Source organism: Callionymus lyra, chromosome 11, assembly GCF_982586985.1.
Source record: "Callionymus lyra chromosome 11, fCalLyr1.hap1.1, whole genome shotgun sequence".
Taxonomy (NCBI): domain Eukaryota; kingdom Metazoa; phylum Chordata; class Actinopteri; order Syngnathiformes; family Callionymidae; genus Callionymus; species Callionymus lyra.
In genome coordinates this window covers 9,015,972-9,040,825 of record NC_141828.1, presented here as the reverse complement: position 1 = coordinate 9,040,825, position 24,854 = coordinate 9,015,972, and the positions used below count along the sequence as shown (strand labels likewise).

Sequence of the window (24,854 nt, the reverse complement as noted above, 5' to 3'; positions counted from 1 at the left end):
TATCTTCTTCTTTGTTCAAGGTGTAGACAACCCCGGTACGCTGGTTTCGTGGCGAGACGGGATCAACGCAGGACAGTCACGTGACGTGTCGCCTCCACAACTTGACTCAACACGTTGTGTTGAAGACAATAAATCAGTGTGTATCGGATTCGTGGCCCCGTGCGGCGGCGGCGGCGACACAAGTCTGTATTTTAAACTTGTATTGACAGTTTCATAGAAGTCCCTCATGACAGTCGCTCCACAGGTGTCGAGGGAAAAATACCTGGGATTTAAACCTCACACGCCGCCGCATGAACCGGCGTTTGACGGACAACGTGTCCCACGGGGAACCGTAAAGTCTATTTCTTTACTCCGTCCATCAACACATTCTGCTCCGTCGAGCGAGAACCTCTCCAGAGTCCTGGGCTGAACCGGTTACCTGCCAGGACCTCTCTATCCGTCACGGAGCTTTCGCTCAGTCACGCCGAGGACGCCGGGGCCGATTGTTGTCCGGCGCCCGCTAATGTTCCCGCTAAAGCACCGAGTCATGACGGCGGGAGAGCGGCGGATGCTATTTAAGGCGGCGACGCGTGAGTCAGAAGTTTTTCGCCGTTGAAGAATAGAGTCTGCGGTGAATCATCGAGGGTCAACGGTCGTGACGCGTGAAACTATTGTTCATCCGAAGCTGGTCGGTTACGCACACGGATGATTCGGAGGAAATCAATCAATCTATAAATAAATATATATATATTTCCAGTTATGGCCAACAACACAATTCTCCATTTGAAACTAAAATGAATAAACGTGTCAGAGATTTTTGGTAATGATTTTTGATGAAACGCCAGTTAGCTAAACAGGCTAAGCTAATGTAGCTGTTAAAGGGGGAACATAAGTAAGTAATCATTATTTGTGCTACAAATTATTTTTTTTCAATCCATACTGAAAACATATTTTTTTTAACTCTCTTGTTATAAACATTAGTGTGAGGCACTATTTGCTAATGATGTGTTGATGAAGCGTCATGAAACAGTGTCATGTTGTCAAGAGGTCAGTAGGTGGCGCCATCAGTTTAAAAATGTTGTGTTTCATTACAACAGTTGTTCAAAACAAAGGAAAATAGTTCAGGGACGCCATCCAGTGGACGCTGAAAATAATGACACAGTTCATGAAGCTTCATGAAGCAGTGTCATGTTGTTTAGAGGTCAGTAGGTGGCGCCATCAGTTTACAAATGATGTTGCATTAGAACAGTTATTCAAAACAAAGGAAAATAGTGCAGAGACGCCATCTAATGGACTCTGAAAATAATGACACTGCTTCATGAAGCTTCATCAGACCATCACTACTACTTACCGCAAACAACAATATATCCAATTCCCATGATGCCTTTCTACACAGTGCTCTATTAAGTGACGGGCGATTGGTCGCCACAATACTCTATTTAAAAATCTACGTCTGTCGTGATCGTCAGCTGGGATTGGTTGGCTGGGCGGCAAAGCACCACGGGAACTAGTCAAGTAACCGTTAGATTACGATTAAGTAAAGATTTCTTTTAAGGTCTGGGATTTTTTTTAGGATGTAACCCCCGCGATAAATGAGTTGTGCTGCAAGATGGGATTCGTTACTAGACAGTCTGGAAGGATTTCTCTCCTCTGGTCCTGAAGTGTGTTCAGGAACCATCAGTAGATTCTGATCCACAGACCTCAGAGCCCGAGCTGGGGTGTAAGTCTGGATCAGATCACTGATGGAAGGTCTGACCATGAATAGATCTGAAAGTAAGAACCAGAATTTTAAGTTGATCCTGAAAGAAACTGGCAGCCAGTGAAGAGTTTTAAGGATCGGAGAAATGTGAGTTCTTCTACTGGAGCAGGTCAGAATTCTCACTGCAGAGTTTTGTATTAACTGCAGGCGAGACAGATCCTTCTTGTTTAGACATGAAAACAAACTGTTACAATAGTATAAACAAAAAGACACAAACGCATGGATTATAAGCTCCAGATCATGTTGTGAAAACATTTTCCAAAGTTTAGAGATTTTTCTAAGTTGAAGGAAACAGTTTGTGGTCAGTTTGTCATCATCATCATGTCTTTGTCAAATACAACACCCAGGTTTCTCAGGCTCAGCTTGACAGACTAAGTCACCCAAAATGTGTTCATTTATTTGGGCAATTCTGAATACAAAGTACAAAATGGAAACAGACGTGTTCGCGGTAGTTCAACAACATCGTGAGGTTTTTCCAGGACAAGGTAAAAAAGGAGGACCAGGTACCTCTTAAATCCCTCCTGGTCCATCTGACTGGACTGCAGACGACAGCGTCACAGAGAGTACGCGACACGCGATTAGTTAACAAGACACCAGCGACAGGTGGACTCGTAACGGCTTCTGCTGAGTGAGCATTCTCCAGCGAGCGCCCGAATTGTTCATTAAATATAGTCCGGCAGAGCTTCCTGTCATGGCTCCGGTGCTGAGTGCAACATTAGCGAACGTCTTCCGAGTATTCAGTAGGAGTCATTCCTCCGCTTGAACCCTGGCCCGGGTTTATCATCATTGAGTGTTTAGAGCAGATGGAGCGTCGCCACGATGCAGTTCAAGCGAGTTCAGCGTCCAATTGGTTACAGCAGGGGGGCCCTCGTGAGGACCCGAGTTAGAGGGCAGAACAAGCGTGAAGTAGACCTTCAAGACTTGGTGTGGAAAATCCAATTCAGTTCAATTCTGATTTGTGGATATAGAATTATTATTAAATTAAAGTTGCCGGGTCAATCTGAACATTTGTCTAGAATAATTCAAAATCAGTTATTATGATGATAAAATCAGAAATATTTTGCCAGAAAACATAAACAGTGGATTCAGATGTTGAATTGCAAGAACTACAGTTGTCAACATACAATAAAAACATAAACATTGACTTACAACGGAAACACTTCCACAACACCAGTTGAAGAAATCCACAAAAATAAATAGATAAAGCAACACAAAAAACACCCTTTTTTTTAAATACAAATCCTTGAGTAAATCATATAAATAATTAATAAATAATTAATCATTTTAATACATTCAATATACTTTTTTCGGTTCAAAAACGAAAATGTCAATATTTAGAGTACTTTTCTTTTAAATTATTAAATTTATGTATTTTAACTTAAAAGTTAGAGTGATGCTAAAGTTTCTTCTAATAAAGAGTTCTTAATCCTCAGTATTTTCTTGTTTTAAGGCAGTCATTAAATTATTGTTTGATATTTTCCTGTTCATCTCTACAGAATTGACATTTTGTGTCAATTTTAAAAAAAGTGTGATATGTAAACTTTAGTAGGATAAACTGCATTTTTTATTTATTTGAAATGAGAAATTTATTAGTAAAATACTGTGTATTTTTCCAATTTATATTTTCTATTTTTCTATTCTAAAAAAATATGTACTTCTAAATGGGGCCCATCACATCGCAGTGACGTCATCTGAAGGGTTTGAAAACATTTTATTTTCAATAAATATCATGAATAATAATTGGAAAAAAATACAAGGCGCCTTTCAAAACAAACAAGGACATCATAACGATAGATTTTAAAACGTCATCGAATAAGACAAAAGTAAGACAGGAGTTTAAAAGTTAAGTAAGGTACAAATGTTAAAACGTTTTTTAACATGGATCATGGAAACCGGTTTACGCCAGTTCAAACATGAGTGAATTTCAGGTGAGATTCAAACACAGTCATTGTGTTAATGTTTCGTAAAGTTAAAGTGCTGTTCATATCTATATCGCCGTTTATCGCTAACAATGGATGTTGGCCACTGAAGCAGTAGCGACCCCCAGTGGCCGTTAGTGTAGACTGCAAAATAGTTCGCGTGATATTCTGATATAAATACATTTTAAGAAATCCTTGTTTGTTTTTATGAAGTGGAAATAGAAGACACCTGTTGACAACAATTAAGGACACCAAACAAGATGAAACATTATTTTCTTGTTTTTTGTTACAACCATTTTCTGTCCATTATTATCTTTTTTTTAAATATATCAAAATTAAACATTAATCCACTTTATTCGTGTTAGTTTTATAAATAACTTCCATAATTCAGAAACGTATTTTAATTAAATTTAGACATAAATAAATGCTGACATATACAGTAGGTGGACAATAAAAAATGTCTTTAAATTGAGTTCATTCATTTTATTTGCGTTTTTTTTTCTACTGTATTTATGTAATTGTATGTAATATATTTCATATATTTCCCCCCAACGTATTAGCACTGATAATCAGTAGTAGTTTTTGACAGATTTTACCACAGTGGCCACGGTTCGATCTCAGGGTCACATTAAAAACAACAACACAATTATATTTAAACAATAAAAAGTATATAAACACATGTAAAATGTACAAACATTAGGGATTTGAAACATAACAGATGTTACAAATGCACTTTGCGCTTGATGGACTCTACTGACTCCTTTAAGAAACATCTTAAGACGTTTCTGTTTGTTCAGGCTTTTCCTTGATTTTCTGGAACTCCTGTTGTGTTATCAGTTTTATCTTGATCTTTAAAGTATATACTTTATTGAATATTGTTTTGATTGTTTAAACGCTTTGTGACCCTGGTCTGGAAAAGCGCTATACAAATAAAAATTACTTACTTACTTACTTACTTACATAAATAGTGCAGCTAATCCTAATAAATGGATCATCATCTCTCACATACATCTCTATAATTAATCAGAAACTTGTGTATGATTTTTAAATCTTAATAAAAAGATTACATCTCTCTCTCAAAACCCCCTTGTTTCGAATGAATGGCTAGTCTGCTCTGAAGAGACACTGACAGTGGAAATCAATGGGTGTTTTATTTTTGATCTGATAACCATGGGCTCCTCCCCCAGGACTGTAACCGACAAAAGGGACAAGTCAAGGTGTGTTAAAATACTGAGGCTGATTTATTCCTCAGATCCTTCCTGCAGATATGAAGGATGGAAAAAAACACCATTTCTTACTTTCATTAGAAAAAACATGTCACATATATATTCCTTAATTCGTGGGTAAACCTCTGTTACGTATGAAAAAATAAACTAAAACAAATTAAAGAAACAAAAAATATCGATAATTTATTACTGTAAGAAAGAAACGAATAATGATTAAAGTAGAAATTGATATTAAATTATCCCTTATTCATGAAAGGTTATTCACAAAGTCACAAAAGGTTATTTTTCTTTAGTTTTAAACTTGTACATATCTGTGCATTACCTTTGTTCTTTGTTTTTTTGTTTAATTTCAGTTTATTAGTTGATTATTTAAGTTTATTGATTATTTATTTCATTTTGTTGGTTATTTATTTTTATTTATTTTCTTGAATGTCTCAATTAATGTCTGTTTAAGTCTTTAACTGTTAATGTCTTTAATTGTTTTAAGTGTTTAATGTCTTTCATGTTTTGCATCATGGGTCAGAGAGGACCACAATTTAATTTATGCTGTATGTCTCAATACATGCATATTTGACAGTAAAATAACTTGACTTGAACTCGATTTTTTTTTTTTTTTAACATTATTTAAGACAGTTTTGTGAATAAATATACTTATTCTAATGATCATAAATACAATATAATTTTAGTGTCATAATTTAAAAGTTAATTAAAGTAGCACTTCCTGACAAATATTTAAGGATTTGTCATACTCATAAGGTACTTTTACTCAAGGACTAAATAACAATTAAATTATTTTTATTTTAGAATGTTTGAAGACGAGTATGAGTCCTTTGAACAACAACAACACTGTCCATCACGGGATTGTTTGAATAACTAATGCAAGTTAGTTCCTCTCCAGGGATCTTTAAAGAACCATAAGAAACTTGAAAATCAATGTATTTCTGTCCCGTCCTGATGACCCCGATGACCCCCCACGTCCACGTCTTTAACTGACATGTTATATAATAATACTTTGATTGAAAATTGTATGTTGGATATTTACCGAGTCAAAGATAGTGCTGCCCCTTTGTTTTCCTTCTATCTTTGTATTATTATTATTATTTTTATTTATTTTTGATTTCTTTGCAATGTAAAAAAAAAAAAGAAAAAAGTCAAAGAAAGTTGTGTGACGTACACTGTGATGTGATTTGTTTTCCATTAAAAAACATTAATATGCAAACATGGCTTTAAGTTTTAATATACAAATCTGTTATTCTCAGCCTTAGCTAAACTAGTTAGCCTAGCGCTAGCTTAGCTTTAGTATAATGCTAGCTTATGACAGTAGCTAAACAGAGTCACATCATGGCATCTTGGTGTTTACATTGGTAAACTGGTGTTAAAATACATTTAAATAATATTTTTTTGATCGTAATTGACTTTTATGTTGCACTACATCAGCAGTTGAAATACAAATACCAAAAATACAATATTCAATACATTCCGTGAAGAGTTTAAATAAGTTTAATAAGTAAAACCTTTTAAATTGTATGCATTAAAATGTTTTAAAGCATTGGATAGTTTTTTTGGGGGAATCATTGAATTCAATCATTTTTTATACTGAAAAGTTGAATCGGTTTTTTTGTTTCGTTTTAATAATTAAATAAACAAATTCGAAAATATCTAAATAAATTGTGTTTACCATAGAGAGCCTGATTTATAATTCCAATAATAATTAGTTCGGTTCGAAATTAATTTAAGAAAAAACTAATAGCCTTTTATTTTTATTCAATTTGAATTATATTTTCTATAGTGAATTTAAAAGGCTAAGCAAAAAGAAATAAATGTTGTTGGTTTTTTTTTAAATTGCAATTGCAATACTCTATGTCTAACACCAAAATGTATTTATTCAGAAGATATTATATATTTTTATGTTGTATATATAACAAAATAATCTTTTAATGTGGATTTTTTTTCCATTAAAATGTATTTTTTTTTTAATTGAAAGAAATTTCAATCAAAGTTCCAAAACATACAATTTTAAATTGAAAATGTTATTCTGATGACTTTGATTATCTATATAACTAAACTTAGTATCTCAGTGTCAGTTTTGTCAGTTTAGAAAATAGCAACGAGCATCATCTGGACCCGAACGAAGCGTGTTTGTTCAGCGTTAGAGACGAGCTCCACGAGCCAATCGGCTGCTGCAGCCTCAACACAACAGCCTTAGCAAACATTCCACTAATTTTAGACCATCAAACGCCCCAAACTCAATTACTGCTCGATGTCAACTGATGCAAACACTGTTGAAATGAACGTGAACGGATCACTAGCTCACTGTTAATGCTGGCCTGTCTCACTTCAACATCATCATCATCGTCATCATCATCATCATCATCATCATGATCTTCATCATCATCATCATCATCATCATCATCATCATCGTCATCATCATCATCATCATGATCTTCATCATCATCATCATCATCGTCATCATCATCAGATCTTCACCTAAAAATATCATTATTTTAATTCCACTTATTCAGCCTCGGAATCAACAGCACGGCCTGTAATAACCTCTGACCTCTAAAACTTCACCAGGACGTCCAGAACAGAAGACAAGAGAGAAGCTTGTCGTGTCACTGGAGTTATGGGATGTTGTCGTCAGGGGGAAGGGAAGCAGGACATCAGTGATTTTGTTTTGTGTCTCCGAGGGAAGATAAAAAAAAAAACTGTGGGCTGTGGGGGGTTTTAAACTGACTCTCTGACAGCCAATTATTATTAGTATTATTTTTAAATTAAATTAGTATTCATTGATCAAAAGTGTATTTCTTTTTAAACAAGTGGGAAAAAAAACATAAATATTAAAATAGTTAAGTTTAATATTTGTGTGTTAAAATCTATCTTGAATACTAAATATATCTTGAAATTTCTAAATATATTGGAAATATTCAACAACTACACAACACATATACATATATATATATATATATATATATATATATATATATATATATATATATATATATATATATATACCTCTTTGTTACTATGTCAATTTTAATGTAATGATTACTAAACTTTATGATTAGAATCATTAAAAGACTAATCATCCCAAATGGGGAAAAACATTTTTTATAATAATCACAAAAGTATTTTTTAAGATGTTAAATAAATATGTTATACTGTATGTATTTTTATTTTTCATGAAGTTTTGTTAAATTTCCAATCTAATATTTGTAAATATTAGATTATACAGTATATACTTGATTTGATGATTCGTCCCCATTGACCAAAATAAAGTGAAATTAATTAGAGTATATATAAAAAAAATAACACAAATCAGAAATTATCTTGAAAAATCTGTTTTTTAATCAAAAATAATAAAGATCTGAGAAAGCAATATTATATTTTTGATGCAGATAATGTAGAATGAAAGCCTTTCAAGTCAAGAAAATATCAAATAAATGTATTAAAAAAAAAGTGACAAACTCACGCCATCTCCCCTGACATCAGCAGTTACATACCAGGACGCTGGCAGACACACCTCCGACAGGTGAGGCGGAGGCGGAGGTGGAGCATCGCACTTAAATACTCCTGTCGGCGTCTGGACCAGCAGACATGGCCCAGATGAAGCTCCTGGTAGACGCAGTGGAGACCCAGCAGGAGTTTGAAGAACTTTACGCCGACATGGCCACGGTCAGCTCCAGCGCAGGTGAGTCCAAAAAAACGCTCAAAAACTAATTTAACATGACATATACAAAACATATGATGTGCGATATCGTGACAATGATTTGTGATAAATGTTGAATTATTTTACAGAAAAATACACAATAATGCATTTAAATTTAAAGTTATTTTACACCATCCACTGGTTACTTTATAAAATGTTCATAAATCATTTTGGTTTGGATTGTTGTTGCTCCATCGTTTTATTGTAAGTACTTAATATCCAAGATATAGTTCAACAAGAGAAACCCTCAAATACTTCAACAAACTGCATAGATTTGCACCTGCAACCTCTCACTATCAGCTGGTCATTGTGTTACAATTGATGTCATTTAGCGTCTTGCTGCAGGGCAGGCTACCCTCACAGAGCCTGGGGATTGAACCACTACCTAATAAGAAACTGTCAACCTTGCTCAAGGGTGAACCCTCACAGGGGATTCAACCCCTGCCCAAAGTTAGAATGATTCATCTTTTTGAGCCACCTTTTTTTTATTTATTTCTTGCTGAAAGGCACGTTGGTAGAGTCCAGCGTTTGAACCAGTAACTTTCAGTGCAGAAATGTTTTATCTTAAAGCTCATCGACTGTTTGCGTTGCTCAAAGGCAAGGGAATGAATCAAGTGAGGGTGCAGATGATTCCCTTTCTCAGCAGCAGGCTGGGATTTGCACCTACAACTCTCATATGAAGCCATCGGAATAGGCATAAAATATTTCTTTATTCTTTCCACGAAGGGTCAAATTCGACCTTGCTCAAAAGGCGATAAATGACAAATGTTGGGCGTTGAACAGACAACCTTTTGATTTGGGACAACATCTTAAAAGTTGGTTGTCAAGATTCAAACCCGAATCTGCTGCATGTATTGCTCAAGGGAACTTTGCATCGTAGAAGAAGCCTGGTATTCAACCAGCAACTTCCTCTACTAGCATCCAGTCAAGATGATTACCTGAAGGTACCCGCTTAGGTGAAGCCGTGTCTTGCTCAAGAGCAGTTAAACAATGCTAAAAAGATATTAGGAATTCAACCAGCAACTTTTCTAAATAGGTGAATACAATTTAGAATATGGGTTGGAATGTCTTGCGCCTTGCTGAATGCCTGTCAGTTCCTTACAATGAGTCTTCCTGGTTCCCAGGATTGAACCAGCAACCCTTTTGTTAGCAAACTCCAGCAGCTGCTTTCTAGCAGATTAGTCATTAGCGAGCGGTAATCTGGTTCAAATCCCTGCAGTTGTGCGGCAGGTTTTCTCACAAGAGCTCGTGTTCCCGCGAGTCAGTGGGAACGCCGCGGCGTTTTAATCCGCCTCCAATTTGGGGAATTGCACCATCGCATAGCTGGAGGGTCCGAGAATCTCAACGCTCGTGTCTCTTCGCCAGATATCGGAGAGTCGCTGAGGGCGGCGCCGGCGGAGGTCGGCGTGCGCGGCAGGACGTCGCCCGCCAGGAGGCGCCACCGCACCACTTTCAGCCACAAACAGCTGGAGCAGCTGGAGGCCGCCTTCGCTCAGAACCCGTACCCAGACATCTACATGAGGGAGGAGCTGGCCCAGGTCACCAAGCTCAACGAGGCCCGGATCCAGGTGTGTTTTGCTGGGTTGAGTCTTAACTTAAACAGCTGCCCTCTAGTGGTGAAAAATAAAAGTTTAATACAAAACCTATGTTTCTTTCTTCAGGTTTGGTTCCAGAACCGTCGGGCAAAGCAGAGGAAGAGCGACCGGGTCACACAGAAGGCCCAGCCGGTCCTGGGCCTGGTGTCCGGGCACCGCCCCCTGCTGGGAGGGATGCAACTCCCCCCGAGCATGGCCTGTCAGTACTACTCCCCCCCGCTTGCCCACATCCCCCACCTGACCCAGGTGCTGCCCGCGGGCGTCTACTCCCACCACCACCCGGGTCCGGCGCCCCAGTTCTCCTGCCAGGGGATCCCCTCGCAGCCGGTCCAGCCCCAACACGACGACTGGTACAGTCACCTGAGGAGCAACATGAGCACCCCGGTGTTCTCGCTGAGCACCATGACGGGCCTCGACCCGAGCTCCCTCTGGAGCTGAACTCTCGGAGACTTTCTTAAATTGTGATTATCAGTCAAATTATGTTGTAAATAAAATCTCATTTTTCATTTTTTTAAATTTCTGTCGATGCATTCATTTTTTGTTTTAGACCCGACTTTTACTAGTGACTTCATGAAACAGTGTCATGTTGTTTAGAGGTCAGTAGGTGGCGCTATCAGTTTAAAAATGATGTTTCATTAGAACAGTTGTTCAAAACAAAGGAAAATAGTGCAGAGACGCCATCTAGTGGACTCTGAAGATAATGACACTGTTTCATGAAGCTTCACCAGACCATCACTAGTCAAAATTGCTCAACAAACAAGATGCTATCGTCCACATGTAGATGTGGCTTTCTGCAGGGCAGGTTTCCCCTCACAGAGCCTGGGAATTGAACCAGTAACTAGTGATGGTCTGATGAAGCTTCATGAAGCAGTGTCATTATCTTCAGAGTCCACTAGATGGCGTCTCTGCACTATTTTGTTTTGAACAACTGTTCTAATGAAACATCATTTTTAATCTGATGGCGCCACCTACTGACCTCTAAACAACACGACACTGCTTCATGAAGCTTCATCAGACCCTCACTACCATTAACTATTCAAAAAACGATCATCCTTGCTCAAAGGTTTACAATCACAGGGTATTAAACCAGAAAATCGAAGACAATTCCACAGTTAGAAGGATTCATCCCGACACCGGCTCACTTTGAGTCTTGCTGAAGGGCACATCGGTAGAGTGCAGCGTTTGAAGCAGAAGCTTCCAGTTTGGCGAAAAAGTGGACGCTCGTTGAGTGTCCGCCTTGCTCAAAGGACAACAGTAGAGTAGATGGTTCATGCTCTTGGTCAACAGCACAGTGGGATTCGCACTCACAACTTGCTTCAATTAATAAGCGTGTACGACTTAACCTTGCTCAAAAGCATTCTGGATTGAATTGTGATTGAACAAGCAACCGTTTGTTTATAAAAAGTACTTCTTACAAGTTGGATTCAAACCAAAATCTGATTAATGTTTTTCTGGTCGTGCTCAAGGGCACGTTTGTATTATAGCCTGGTGGATTTTATCCATGACCTCTCGGGCAGACGTGTCGCAGGGTGGGATATTTTTCCATTGGCAAAATCGACACAAGACGTAGGGGTAAAAAACTACAACTTCATTTTTGTTTCCATGTTGAACGTGATTCTTTTCTTGTCGCTCTTCTTCATGCGAGTTCTCAGCAGAGTAGAAAATGCTCGTCACTGCCCCCTGCAGGTCACGACGTGATCCATCAAACACACAAACTCAATCGAACACGTTTATTTCAATAACAGAATCAACACTGACTGGCAAAAATACATCTGTAAGAAAGTCTGTACATTTTACATCTTCTTTTTTTTTACCTCAAAAGGCAGCGGATGAGGGAAAGTTTCTCCTTCAAGTTTCGAACTTTCCAGTGACGAGGAAGTACATTCGGGGTCAGCTGACCGGCCGAGACCATGTGACCCTGCTTGTTGCTACAGTGATGAAGTTTTCACAAACGTTCCGTCGGTTCACAGTAGACAGAAGACGCTGAGGACTCTCAGTTTAAAAATAATAAATACATTGCAGCGTCGACAAAACAAAAAGCTGAATTAAAGAATAAAATAAATGTAAAGTTAAATGTTATTAGAATATATTCAAATAAATCCAATAATACTGACTTTTCTTTACAAATCAATTTCCCTAGTATTTGGTCAAGTCTTTCATTTTCATTGCATACAAAAATAAAATGTATTTGCAATAAACTAAGCTTTCAATATTAATCGTTAAACTCAAAATATATATTTAACATTTTTAGATATACTCTTTATTTATTGAAATAATTCCATATACCAAACATTGAGATTGTTTTGACCGACAAATTGATTCATTTAACTTGATGAATCTCATATTTTACTCTTTTTTTAAATTCATATTTCTACGTATAAAATACAACTTATATTAAATAATATTGACGAGTTAAAATAATTCAAAAGAAAAAGTAGTTTTTTAAATTAACTGACTAAATAAAATTAATTATTTGAATATTTTATTTATTGTTGTCGTTTTACTCAGTGTTGTGAAATGATGGACCAACTGTAAGTGTGTGACTCTTCACACACACACACACACACAAATAAGTTATAACCCTCAATCCACCGGTCATGTGACCTGCTCCACGTCTGTGGGCTCCCGACCGAGACGATCCTCCACAAACCTCAGGAGTTCCGGTTTCACTCGAGCGACTTGGCGAACTCGGCGTAGTCGATGTAGCCGTCGTTGTTCTTGTCGTCGTCCTTCAGCACGTCGTCGATGAGGGCGATCAGGTCCTCCTCCTTCATGGGCTGACTGTTCTCTCCTCGCTCCTGAGCGACGGAGGGAGTTATTGCAAAAGATGTTCAAGGCAGACGAGGATTCTAGTTCGTGCGAAATGGAGAAGCAGTGGTGAACTTACTTAGACTACGCACCACTTAAGAAGTAAACGTGGAGTCGCTTTGCTAGCGGGGTTGAAAGTTAAATTAAATGATCAAACTAGTGAAAAAAAGATTTGAACTCCAGAAACTTTGAGGATTTGTTGGATAAGGTTGTAATTTCTCTTCAAGATTTTGTACATGTGCTTCAAGATTTTGTAAATATGCCATAAGATTTTATAAATACAGTATGTTTCAAGATTTTATAAATATGCTTCAAGATTTTATAAATATGTCTTAAGATTTTATAAATATGCTTCAATATTTTATAAATATGTCTTAAGATTTTATAAATATGCTTCAAGATTTTATAAATATGTCTTAAGATTTTGTGAATATGCTTCAATATTTTATAAATATGTCTTAAGATTTTATAAATATGCTTCAAGATTTTGTAAATTATTTTAGGATTTAATAAATATGTCTTAAGATATTATAAATATGCTTCAAGATTTTGTAAATTATTTTAGGATTTAATAAATATGTCTTAAGATATTATAAATATGCTTCAAGATATTATAAATATGCTTCAGGATTTTATAAATATGCTTCAATATTTTGTAAATATGCTTCAAGATTTTGTTTATATGCTTCAAGATTTTGTAAATATGCTTCAATAATTTGTAAATATGCTTCAAGATTTTGTAAATTATCTTAATATTTTATAAATATCCTGCAGGAGTTTACAAGATTTTGTGAATAAGCTACAATAGTTTGTGAATTTGTGAATGTTTGTTTGTTCAAATTAGCTTCAAGATTATTAGAACTTGATAAAAGATTTTCTAAATATCTTTCAAGGTTTGTAATTAGCTTCAATCATTTGTAGATTGTATTTTCAGTGTGTCTTAAATATAAGTTGGACTCTTTTGTATCATCAGTGTCTGTTTGTACAAAACTCTCTTTTCATTTAAATATTTACATTAGAAGCCCCGCCCACTGAAAACACTTTGTTTTTTCTGGAGATTAAATCTTGTTTACCATAACCACACACACTCTGCTGTGATTGGTCAAACATGGAGTGAGGTCTCGCCCTCCAAGGGACTCGTTGTATAAACAAAGCGGGTGTGATTACAGTTAGAGTAGGAGTGAAGCCATTATAACCTCATAATGGCTCTTGTTCGCCGAGATTTCAGACGGGAAGAACTTTATGACGAGAGTTACTTAAGTTTCCCTTTAAAGATTTTGTAAATTTGTTTCACGATTATGTTAAAAATGTTTTAAAGCTAAAACAAACACAAGTCAACTTGTGTTAAATGATAGATGACAGAGGGAGTGATAGAAAATGTCTATTTTTCACACGTTCTAAATCAATTTGACGATGACGTGTCGCCTTGACGACGAGGCGTCTCACCTCTTTGTGAACGTGCGTGATGGCCGTGGCGAGCTCCAGCCCGTCCAGCAGGTTGTTGCCGTCGTAGTCGTGCATCTTAAAGTAGTGCAGCTGGAGCTCCTGCGGCGTCATCTCCTTCTCGGGTTTATCGATCACCCCGTCCAGGTGCTCCATGATGTGGCTTCAAGAGAGAGAGAGAGAGACATGTCAGCAGCTGTCAAAGTCCAGCCGCCCGGCCCGAGCAAACAAACCCACTCTTTGTCCTGGACCATGTTCTTGTCCAGGCGGCCGTGACCGTGGATCTGAGCCCCGCTCACGATGTCCGGGGGAGGCTGAAGATTCTGGTCCACATGACTGTGAGCTGGCAGGAGGACCGAGCACAGGAGGAGGACCCCGAAGTGTACCCCGCATCTTCCACTCATCTCTGTGGGTCGAGCAGTCACACTGAACCTATGTTACACATATGTTACATGAAAAACACCTTTTTCCTCCAACCTGCGTGTAAAACAACTGTGTGACGTCACTTTTGTATTTACACAAATAATAATAAACATTGTGTATGTTAAAGAGCAACGCGTTAGTCTCTTTTCAAAGTCACACGTAAAACAAAATGTCACCTTAATTATGAGCTTTTAAATCATATTAAACAATATATTTAACATGATTTAAAACCTTTAAAAAACATGACATTTACTGAGAGAAACTAAAGGTCCATCTGCTAACAATCAAACATCGCAAGATGGCAACACGTGACCTTGCATGCTAGAATAAGCCACAAACGCACGTCTAACAGGTGGAATTGATAAGTTAATAGCTGGTTAAAAAGATTACCTGACGGTGTTGTTAGTTTTATTGTCCGTAACTTGTGCAGTCAGTGATGTTCGCCGCGCGTTCACAACGAGCGGCTTCCGTAGCTACTCTTGGACACGACAGCGAGTTCTGATTGGCTCAGCCTGTCAAAGAGCAAACAGTTTCGATAGGATGACAATCCGATAACGGTTTATACCTTTTGCAGACTCAAACGCTACATGTTTAACGAACTGTTTTTCTCTTTTAAACCAATAAATAAAGACAGTACACGTCACGATTAAACCATATGTCTTATGAAGTAATACCTTTTTTTTTTCCTTTTGCTTAATTTATTTGCTATTTTGTTCTTTGTTGAAGAAGGAACTTAGAACCTTAATTAAGAAAAATATAATAATAATGTGAACAAATAACACTTTTTTACGTGCATTTAGTTGATTATTTTATGAGTATAGTTAGTTCCTCCATTGACAATAAAAGCGCTATATAAATAAAAATGACTTACTTACAATAGGTGCAATCTATCGAGAAACATCTTGACCTAATACCCACTCTTTGTATGCGCGTCACAGGTGCGCTCCTGTGTCTTTTCGTTCGCTCGTGCACGCGCGCTGTGATTCTCCGACGCACAAATGTCAAACTTTCAAAAGGAAAATGACGCCGCGAAATCTTTGTTCAGGAGACTCGAGGTGGAGTTCAGTGTCTCACAGTAGCTCCTAGAAAACCCCCCGGTGGTCCCTCCGTGTCCCCTGTGACGTCATTAGATTTGATGGAAAGTCCACCTGCAGTGACGTGTTCACGCTGTAGTTCACCTTTAGTTTGAAGTATTTCATGTTTTGTTCTTGTTTTATTGTGTCATCGAATGTCAGCGAGCAATGTTACTCTTCTATTTTCAAAACTGTGATTTAAATGCTGCAAACATGCGCACTTACTACCGTGAATACGGCTTTCCTTCAGGCGGTGTCTTTCCTGAGCTTCTTGATCCAGTTAAAGTGAAAGATTAGGATCAAGCGCGTGTGTCCGAGGAAAACACAACCCAAGCTTTTATTTGTTTTACATTTGTGTCGGAAAAACTCTGCATCAGACGCAATAAAATAATTAGTAAATACCATTTGTGTGTATTATAAATATAAATACATTAAATATGTATGAAAATGACACCTTCTGGATTATACAGATGTGTTTAGTTGGGAGGAGATCCCGGGTCAGAGCCAGGACTCTCTCAGTTGACCTTGATTCTCTCGGTATTCCTTCAAAAGATTTTTGGAAAGGGAGGAGCTGCTGCCCTGACAACCTGAAGCCAGATAAGAGATTGGAAATGGACATAAGTAAACTAATTAATATATACCATTCACCAAAATATAAATACTAAAAATATAACTTATTTCCTGTGGTTTTATTTGTCATTTTTAAGCATTAAACATCGATAAAACATTGTAAGTAAGTAATATTTTTGGAGCGCTTTTCTATGCCCCTGGTTCTTATTTTACAGGCCTTTTTTTAAACAATGCATTTTTATTATTATTATCATACTTTTTTTTTAAAAGTTTTAGTTATGTTTAAGCACGAGTCACTAACTTACTTTGTGTGTAAATGTATTTCATTCATTTTACACCGTATCCAAACCTTAAAAAAAAAAGTTTTGTTTATTTTACAGTAAAATAATACAATAACTTATTTTATAATAAACGAAACTAATTTTTAGACTTGAGCGTTTTTTGTTTGTAACTTTTATTCCCCCCTCAGTGTATTTAAAATACAAAAAAACATGACGTTTATTTCCTATGGTGCCACAAATTATTAACTTATTTCCATCTTTTTTTAGTTTTCAAATCAGTTATTTCTGTTTGTTTTTCCACGTTCAAAAGAAAGTAGTAATGTTGGGGGGGGGGGGGGGTTTGAGCGTCTGCTGACGTCACACCTCCTCCGCGTCTCCTGCCAGTCCGCAGTTACTCCCATCGTGTCCGGGGAATACTCGCACCACCTCCACCACCACCACCGGGACAGACCCACCATGACCGCCCGAGTCTCCTTCACCCAAGTCCGCCTGGAAGTGGAGCTGGAGCGGTACCGAGCCGAGTGCCAGTGGGACCGCATGCCGACGATCGTGGACCAGATGCAGGCGGCGAAGTTCCACGAGGACGGTGAGTGGTCCTTCACCTGCGGGGGGTCCGCATTAAGTGGTCCCGGATGACTTTGGACTTTTTAAACTTTTCTCGTTTAAAATGTAGTTTGACAGGTTTTGAAGACTAGACTCGTCACCAGGATGAACTTTAGACTTGTGTTGTGTTATCTGACTGAAAAGTTTAGTCAGCAACACTTTTGACTTTTATTCTTTTGTTGGTAACTATTGCGTCATTACAATGATAAACAAAACAAAATAAATATAAATAAAAGTTTTCAGAGCTTCACCTTCCACTCATTCATGAACAAAACTCCAAGATACCCGAGTCCTGCACTGGGTAGACCACCAAGGTCTCCGACTAACAGAAAACTTCAATTCCATTTTTTTGATTCAAAATATTTTTTATTGAGCATGACATGACATGACAACAGCAACCCGCAGGTACATCCGTTACACAATGTATATGCTCTTTTTTTTCTTTGATACAAATGGTAACAAAAATGACAATAAAATAAAAAATAAATAAAATTAATTAATTAATTAATCCCATTGTCACTGCTCTATCTAAATCGCTATTCTTTGCAATCGACATGTATCTTAATGGATGTTAAAATCCAATCAATTCCATTCTAAGTATTTTTTGTTAGTAAGTAAGTGAGTAAGTAATTTGTATTTATATAGCGCTTTTCCAGACCAGGGTCACAAAGTCACAAAATACTGACTCCTTTAAGAAAACATCTTAAGACGTTTTTATTTGTTCAGGCTTTCCCTTGATTCTCTGGAACTCCTGTTGTGTTATCAGTTTTATCTTGATCTTTAAAGTATATACTTTATTGAATATTGTTTTGATTGTTTAAGCGCTTTGTGACCCTGGTTTGGAAAAGCGCTATATAAATAACAATTACTTACTTACTTACTTACTTTAAAGGTCCTTAACTTCATCTTGCTGGACTTTTTCCACCCCAGCACGAGACATATATAACAGGAGAGAGACGAGAGTCTGATGAGGAGAAGGTTCCGCTCCGAGTCTCTCACTGATTCTCCAGCAAGAGCTTCTTCTTCTTCGCCGCCCTTGGTCTCGCTCACTAAGTGCTGTCATTAGAGTCCGCCTCGGTCGTGGCGCTCGCACCTCTCACATGAGTAAATATGGGTTCAGGTGGCTCGGCTCACGCCAGCATGTGCTGCCGGCGGTAAATCATTGTCGGGCCGCTCTGCAGAACTACTTTAGTACCACCATAAACTTCAAATGCTTTTGTTATAGACAGTTTTTTTTTTTTTGCTGGTGAAGTATAAAGTCTCTATTGCAGGGGTGGGCGATTTTAATTTCCTCGGGGGCCACATTTCATACAGTGGCTGTCGTGAGGGGCCGTCAAGTGAAAATGGAGGAGAAAAAAAGAGATATTTAAAAAAAAAAATCAAAATATTATTTTTATATTCACTGAAATCTTATTGTAGAGAAAGACAACAGAATCAAAAATTACAAGAGTACAAAAGTAAAAAAAAACAACAACTATATTTAGAGAGTTATAATGAATAATGAAAATAAATACAAATATAATTTAGTTTTGACATGATCTTTGACCTCACGAGGGCCACATAAATACAGTCAAAGGGGCTGTTTTGGCCCCCAGGTCTGCTTTATTGTGACATTGTCTGTCTGTCCAACTATCTACTGTCTTTGATCTCTCTTTCTGTCTGTTGATCTACTGACTCTTCTTTCTATCATTTAGTTTCTGTTTGTTCGCCAATCTACTGTATCTATATCTCTGTTGGTCTATGGTGTTGTCTGTCTGTCTGTAAATGTATTGTGTCTGTCTGTCTGTCTGTAGCTATCTGTCTGTCTGTCTGTAAACTGATTGTATACGTCTGTCTGTCTAACTTTCTGTAGCTGTCTGTCTGTCTGTAGCTATCTGTCAGTTTGTAAATGGATTCTTTCTGTCTGTCTGTCTATCTTTCTGTAGCTATCTGTCTGTCTGTCTTTAAATGGATTGTGTCTTTCTGTAGCTATCTGTCTTTAGCTGTCTGTCTGTAGCTATCTGTCTGTCTGTCTATCTTTCTGTAGCTATCTGTCTGTCTGTCTAACTTTCTGTAGCTGTCTGTCTGTCTGTAGCTATCTGTCAGTTTGTAAATGGATTCTTTCTGTCTGTCTGTCTATCTTTCTGTAGCTATCTGTCTGTCTGTCTTTAAATGGATTGTGTCTTTCTGTAGCTATCTGTCTTTAGCTGTCTGTCTGTGGCTATTTGTCTGTCTGTCTGTAAATTGATTGTATCTGTCTGTCTGTAGCTGTCTGTATGTCTGTAGCTATCTGTCTGTCTGTAAATGGAGTCCGTCTGTCTGTCTGTCTGTCTGTCTGTCTGTCTGTCTGTCTGTCTGTCTGTCTGTCTGTCTGACTGACTGACTGACTGACTGACTGACTGACTGACTGACTGACTGACTGACTGCCTGCCTGCCTGTCTGTCTGTCTTTAAATGGATTGTGTTTGTCTGTCCCTCTGTAGCTATCTGTCTTTAGCTGTCTGTCTGTGTCTGTCTATCTGTCTGTAGCTGTTTACCTGTCTTTCTGTCTGTAGCTGTCTGTCTGTCTTTTCACCTACATGTCTGTTATTCTATTGTTCCTGTCAGTCAATATAATATACCTGCCGATGTGTCGATCTGCTGTGTTGTCTTTCTGTCTTTTATCTGTATGTTTCTGTCCTTCTGTCTGTTTTTTTTTAACTATGAAGCCAACATCGTGAGAACGTAGATGTACAGAACACAGAATGAAACAGACACACAGGGATAGAAACATATACAAGAGTAGACACACAGAGCTACAGACACACTGAGGATCAAGACATGGAGAAATAACACACGATGTCAGAGGTTTTAAGAAAAAGAAACACACAACTCTAGACATAAACACGATGAAAAGACAGTAAAAGAAGGAAAGAGAAGGAGGTGTAATGAAGACGTGAGAGATGATGTTTTCTGCCGTGAACTTGAGGAAGATATTCGAGGCTGTGTTCCCGCTGATAGTGGCGTCCTCGCTTCTCCTGATTGAACCGGTAAATACGTGGCGAGTACGAACGCTGTTGTGAGAACACACACGGCGGGAATGTGAACAGGAACGCTCCCGTCAAGTGTGTGTACACAAGACGTTACTGAAGGTAAACACGGCTCGTATTTAGTTTGATTTGGTGCAGGAGCTTGTCCAGGGCTCCATGCGAGGGACCTGGAACATGTGCTTCCATTGTACGACATCGTGACCTCTGACCTGCGGCTCACTTTTGATTCGACAGACGACTACCTCAATCTGGTGTTAGCCGAAGCGCTGCTGGAGGAGTGTCTGCAGGAGAACATGGAGCTCCTCCGGCGAGCCACGCCGCTCGTGGAGAAGACCCAGCCCAGACTCCACCGGGCCAAAGGTCACCTCAACACCATCCTGAGTCGAGGACGTCTCACGGTGGGTTGACCTGATCCAAGATCCGCCCCGAGCTTCCGTGTCGCCCCCCCTGATGCCTCGTCCCGCTGCAGCCCAGGTACCTGAACGAGGCTCTGCTGCTGATGGCCAAGGTCCACTACGTCCAGGGACGCTACCGGGACGCTCAGGGCATGTGTGCCCGGGTGGGCCTGGAGGAGCTGACCCAGGAGGACCAGCCCACCTACCACCTGCGTCTGCTGGCCGAAGCCTTCGTCATGAAAGGTCAAAGATCACACACACGGCTTTGTGTTGAATGACAACAAAGTGAACAACTCCACTAACACTGACACACACACACTGCACACACGGATACACACTCTGAAATATTCAAATATAGACAACAGACGTGCAGTAACACAAAGAGACACAAACACAACACCAGTCAGTCAAAGATACAAAGATATTGACACACACACAGATATACAAACACATGGAGCTAAACATATGGAGATACAGACACACGGATATATAGGGCAGGGAAACACACACACATATAGACACAAACACCAGTTTACACAAACACATGAAGCTAAACGTATAGAGATTTTAACACAAATATTAAGACTGGGAAGACAAACTCACACAAAGACATACACACGTACCCACACACACAGAATTGACCATATAGAGATACAGACAAACAGCTACAATGACAGAGAAACACACACAAACACACACAAGCACACACACAGAGCTGACCATATAGAGATACAGACAAACATCTACAATGACAGAGAAACACACACACACAAACACACACACAGAGCTGACCATATAGAGATACAGACAAACATCTACAATGACAGAGAAACACAAACACACAAACACACACACAGAGCTGACCATATAGAGATACAGACAAACAGCTACAATGACAGAGAAACACACACAAACACACACAAGCACACACACAGAGCTGACCATATAGAGATACAGACAAACATCTACAATGACAGAGAAACACACATACACAAACACACAAACACACACACAGAGCTGACCATATAGAGATACAGACAAACAGCTACAATGACAGAGAAACACACATACACAAACACACAAACACACACACAGAGCTGACCATATAGAGATACAGACAAACATCTACAATGACAGAGAAACACAAACACACAAACACACACAAAGAGCTGACCATATAGAGATACAAACAGCTATAAGGACAGACAGACACACTCACACACACAAACGCACACACACACACACACATGGAGCTAACCATAAACTTAACTTAACTTACAGAGATACAGACACACAGGAAAATATGGAAGTATATAAGTATTTAAAGAATATTAAGAGGTTAAATAAAACATTTCAAATGTTAAAAACTGATTTTTTCTCTTTTTGAAATGTTTTGCATTTAATTATGTATTGAATTCATTGATTTATTATGTTGAATTGAATTGAATTTAAATGCAACCTTTGAATATAAAACATATTTAAATCAATTATTTAAAAAAACGAAATAGTTCAATTCTTAAAAAACAACACCTTAACAATCACTGAATGTGGACAGAGAGAAGACACAGGTACACATAAATACACAAACAGATCCACATTAAAGAGGTTAAAGCAAAAGAGACAGACGTGGTATCGACCGGCAGCAGATGAACACAATATAAGTAAAGTAAAGTATATCCACACAAAAGATGTAGCATGATATAAAAAGACACATGCAGAAATGGAAAAGAGACATTTATAAAGACTAAAACATAAACACATTGAGATCAAGACGCACTATGATATAATAGATGCTTGAACATGCAAAGGTGTGTCACACATTTTAACTGTCCTTCATGGATCCTTCCTTTTTCACGAAAAAGAAACTAACTATTCTACTGTTTTAGTGTAGAAATATTTGTCTGTGTTCATCTGGTGTCAATTCCTGGTCCAGTCAGGATCCAAACCATCATGTGGAGGAGTTTCCCAGAATAAAACCCGTATATGGAGCTGCTGCACTAATGAAGGAGGCAGAAATACAATCGTATCAGTTTGACGGGCCTGGATGTCTTCAGCCGAACGAGGCTTCCACTTATTTAACAGCATTGGCAGAGGCTTCAGAGACAAGAGGTTTTTGTTTCCTCCGCCGTGAAGACGTGATCCTCCATCCCTGCAACGTTGAGCCGGTGGTGTTTTGGTGCGGGGAATAAATATTTACGCTGGAATGGTTTAAAGGTCACCCAGCAGTCGTCCCATGAGAGATTTGGATAATATCATTACCGTCATTATCGTGTCATTACACTAACCAGCGGAGATGAGCTCATCCTCGGCTGATTCTGTTACGGCCCGGTTCTCGTCCGAAACTGTATTTCCAGCAGGAGGTCGTGTTTTCTCGTCCGAGGGGTTAGGGGAGGAAATAGAACAGATGCCGTGAGAAAGTCGACGTCTGCGGTCCACAGAGTCGGGAAAGAATTCTCAAAAACAACAGATAATGTTTTATTTGAGAGTGAAGGTGCTTATTAATACCACAATCAATTTTTAAATTTAATATAACATTGTCACATTGTTAATATACTAATGACTAACTGTGGAAATTCAGAAAATAAAAACATTAATAAACTTGAAAGAAGTAGCTTTTTTTCTTTTTTAAAGGGGAAGGAAATATTTCATTAATGTAATGTAATACACTCATTATGGAAAATACCCTTGATATATAGTAATATAACAATAGAAATATACTATTTTAAAGCAGAAAGAAAAAATATCCTGTAACAGAAACAAACAATGTTTATCCTTTGCTCTTTAATCTAACTGTTTAGCAACAATTTTTTTTTGTATTAATATAACAAGTCACAACTATATAAATACAAATTACTTACTTACTAATAACTTTTTAATTTAAAATGGGGTTTTTTATCTTAAAAAGGATAAAAACAGTTAAGTATACGAACAAGAGCTTTAAAGGTTTGGTTTTTTAAATAGAAACGGTTCGAGCGAAAACGTTAGACTTTTGTTGCAATGTGTTGCTGCGCCACATGGGATCGCTGTTTCATTTGGTTCCACGAGGGCGCAATATTCAAAAAGCTGGGAAGAAGACAACCACCAGTGTAGCGCTCAAATGGCAGATTTTTAAAAACGTATATTTAGCTATTTTAATTCACGTTTGTCTTATTTGGAAATATTTTCCACCAATTAACGAGGTATTATTAAACAATTGTGAGTATTATTTTTATTTTTATTGAAGTTATTGTCCTTTTTCTTCATAAAGACTCAATGTTATTGATAATATTAAGAATTCTAAAGCCTTGTTGGTTGCTCTTGGCCCTCTCAGCCAGCTGGAGCTCTTGTTTAACAGCGAAAAAAAAAGCACTTCAACTTGGGAGTTTATAGCCTCTTAAAAGGTTTTAAGGCTTTTTCCGAACATCAGATTTATTACCCTAATGTGTGTGTGTGTGTGTGTTGCAGGACTGTCTCTGGACCACCAAACAGTGTCTGCGGTGTCCCGGGTCAGGCTGTCCGAGAGAGAGGAGGAGAGTCTGTCCTGTTACCTCAGGGCCTGCGACGCCGCCCTGTCTTACCTGCAGGAGCTCGACAAGGTGAGTTTACTGCGGTGGTGAAACCAAAACGTGTGAGGAATTAAAAGTGTTAATAAAAGTGTGACTAGTGCTGTGTCTCAAATCGCATACTTCTCTTAGTATACTAGGCGTTAGTATGCATCAGGATAGTGTACATACTAACCAGTACGCAAATTCTCCACAGATAGTATGTCTCAAATCAAACTCTGCTGCTACACACTAACAGGAAATGACTCGACAGCTTCTTCTTCTACTTCTATTTAACGATGATTTCAACCAGCTGTTTGAACGCTATCGCCGACACCTGCTGGCAGCACGTTTTGCAAGTTTGGAAAAAGAAATAAAGAAAAAATATGAGAATCAAAATATTCGCGAGATATTTAAGCTGGTATCAGCAGCGAAGACGTGTCATTCTTCTAATGCTGCTGAAAATGCACCTGTAAGTATATGCATATATATGCATATATATATAACGTAACTTCTGTTTAAAACGTCATTAAGATGGCGGCC

At 38.1% G+C, this 24,854-nt stretch overlaps 3 protein-coding genes across 4 annotated transcripts in view; 2 read left to right on the top strand and 1 right to left on the bottom strand.

Annotated features, from left to right (window-relative positions):
- Positions 1 to 8,480: 8,480 nt before the first annotated feature.
- Positions 8,481 to 10,625, top strand: prop1 (PROP paired-like homeobox 1). The gene is given in 4 exon segments (XM_087802950.1): positions 8,481 to 8,574; positions 9,767 to 9,795; positions 9,969 to 10,160; positions 10,254 to 10,625. Coding segments are annotated over 4 exon segments (687 nt in total).
- Positions 10,626 to 11,902: 1,277 nt separating this feature from the next.
- On the bottom strand, positions 11,903 to 15,326 carry mcfd2 (multiple coagulation factor deficiency 2, ER cargo receptor complex subunit). 2 transcript variants are annotated; one of them, XM_087802619.1, is made up of 4 exons: positions 15,252 to 15,326; positions 14,676 to 14,844; positions 14,442 to 14,601; positions 11,903 to 12,985 (listed from the first exon to the last, which is right to left on the bottom strand). In XM_087802619.1, exons 2-4 carry the CDS (start codon positions 14,840 to 14,842, stop codon positions 12,854 to 12,856), a joined length of 459 nt encoding a protein of 152 aa, XP_087658745.1. In that variant the 5' UTR covers positions 14,843 to 14,844; positions 15,252 to 15,326; the 3' UTR covers positions 11,903 to 12,853. The 2 variants fall into 2 exon arrangements, with proteins under 2 accessions (XP_087658745.1, XP_087658744.1); XM_087802618.1 differs by having other exon boundaries at positions 14,676 to 14,864; positions 15,252 to 15,316.
- Positions 15,327 to 16,147: 821 nt separating this feature from the next.
- The window catches only part of ttc7a (tetratricopeptide repeat domain 7A), a 59,693-nt gene continuing 50,986 nt past the window's right edge, over positions 16,148 to 24,854 (top strand). Inside the window, exons 1-5 of the mRNA XM_087803265.1 lie at positions 16,148 to 16,219; positions 17,170 to 17,371; positions 20,630 to 20,793; positions 20,865 to 21,033; positions 24,235 to 24,365. Of these exons, the coding sequence (XP_087659391.1) occupies positions 16,148 to 16,219; positions 17,170 to 17,371; positions 20,630 to 20,793; positions 20,865 to 21,033; positions 24,235 to 24,365 (738 nt within the window). The remainder of the gene's footprint in view (positions 16,220 to 17,169; positions 17,372 to 20,629; positions 20,794 to 20,864; positions 21,034 to 24,234; positions 24,366 to 24,854) is intronic.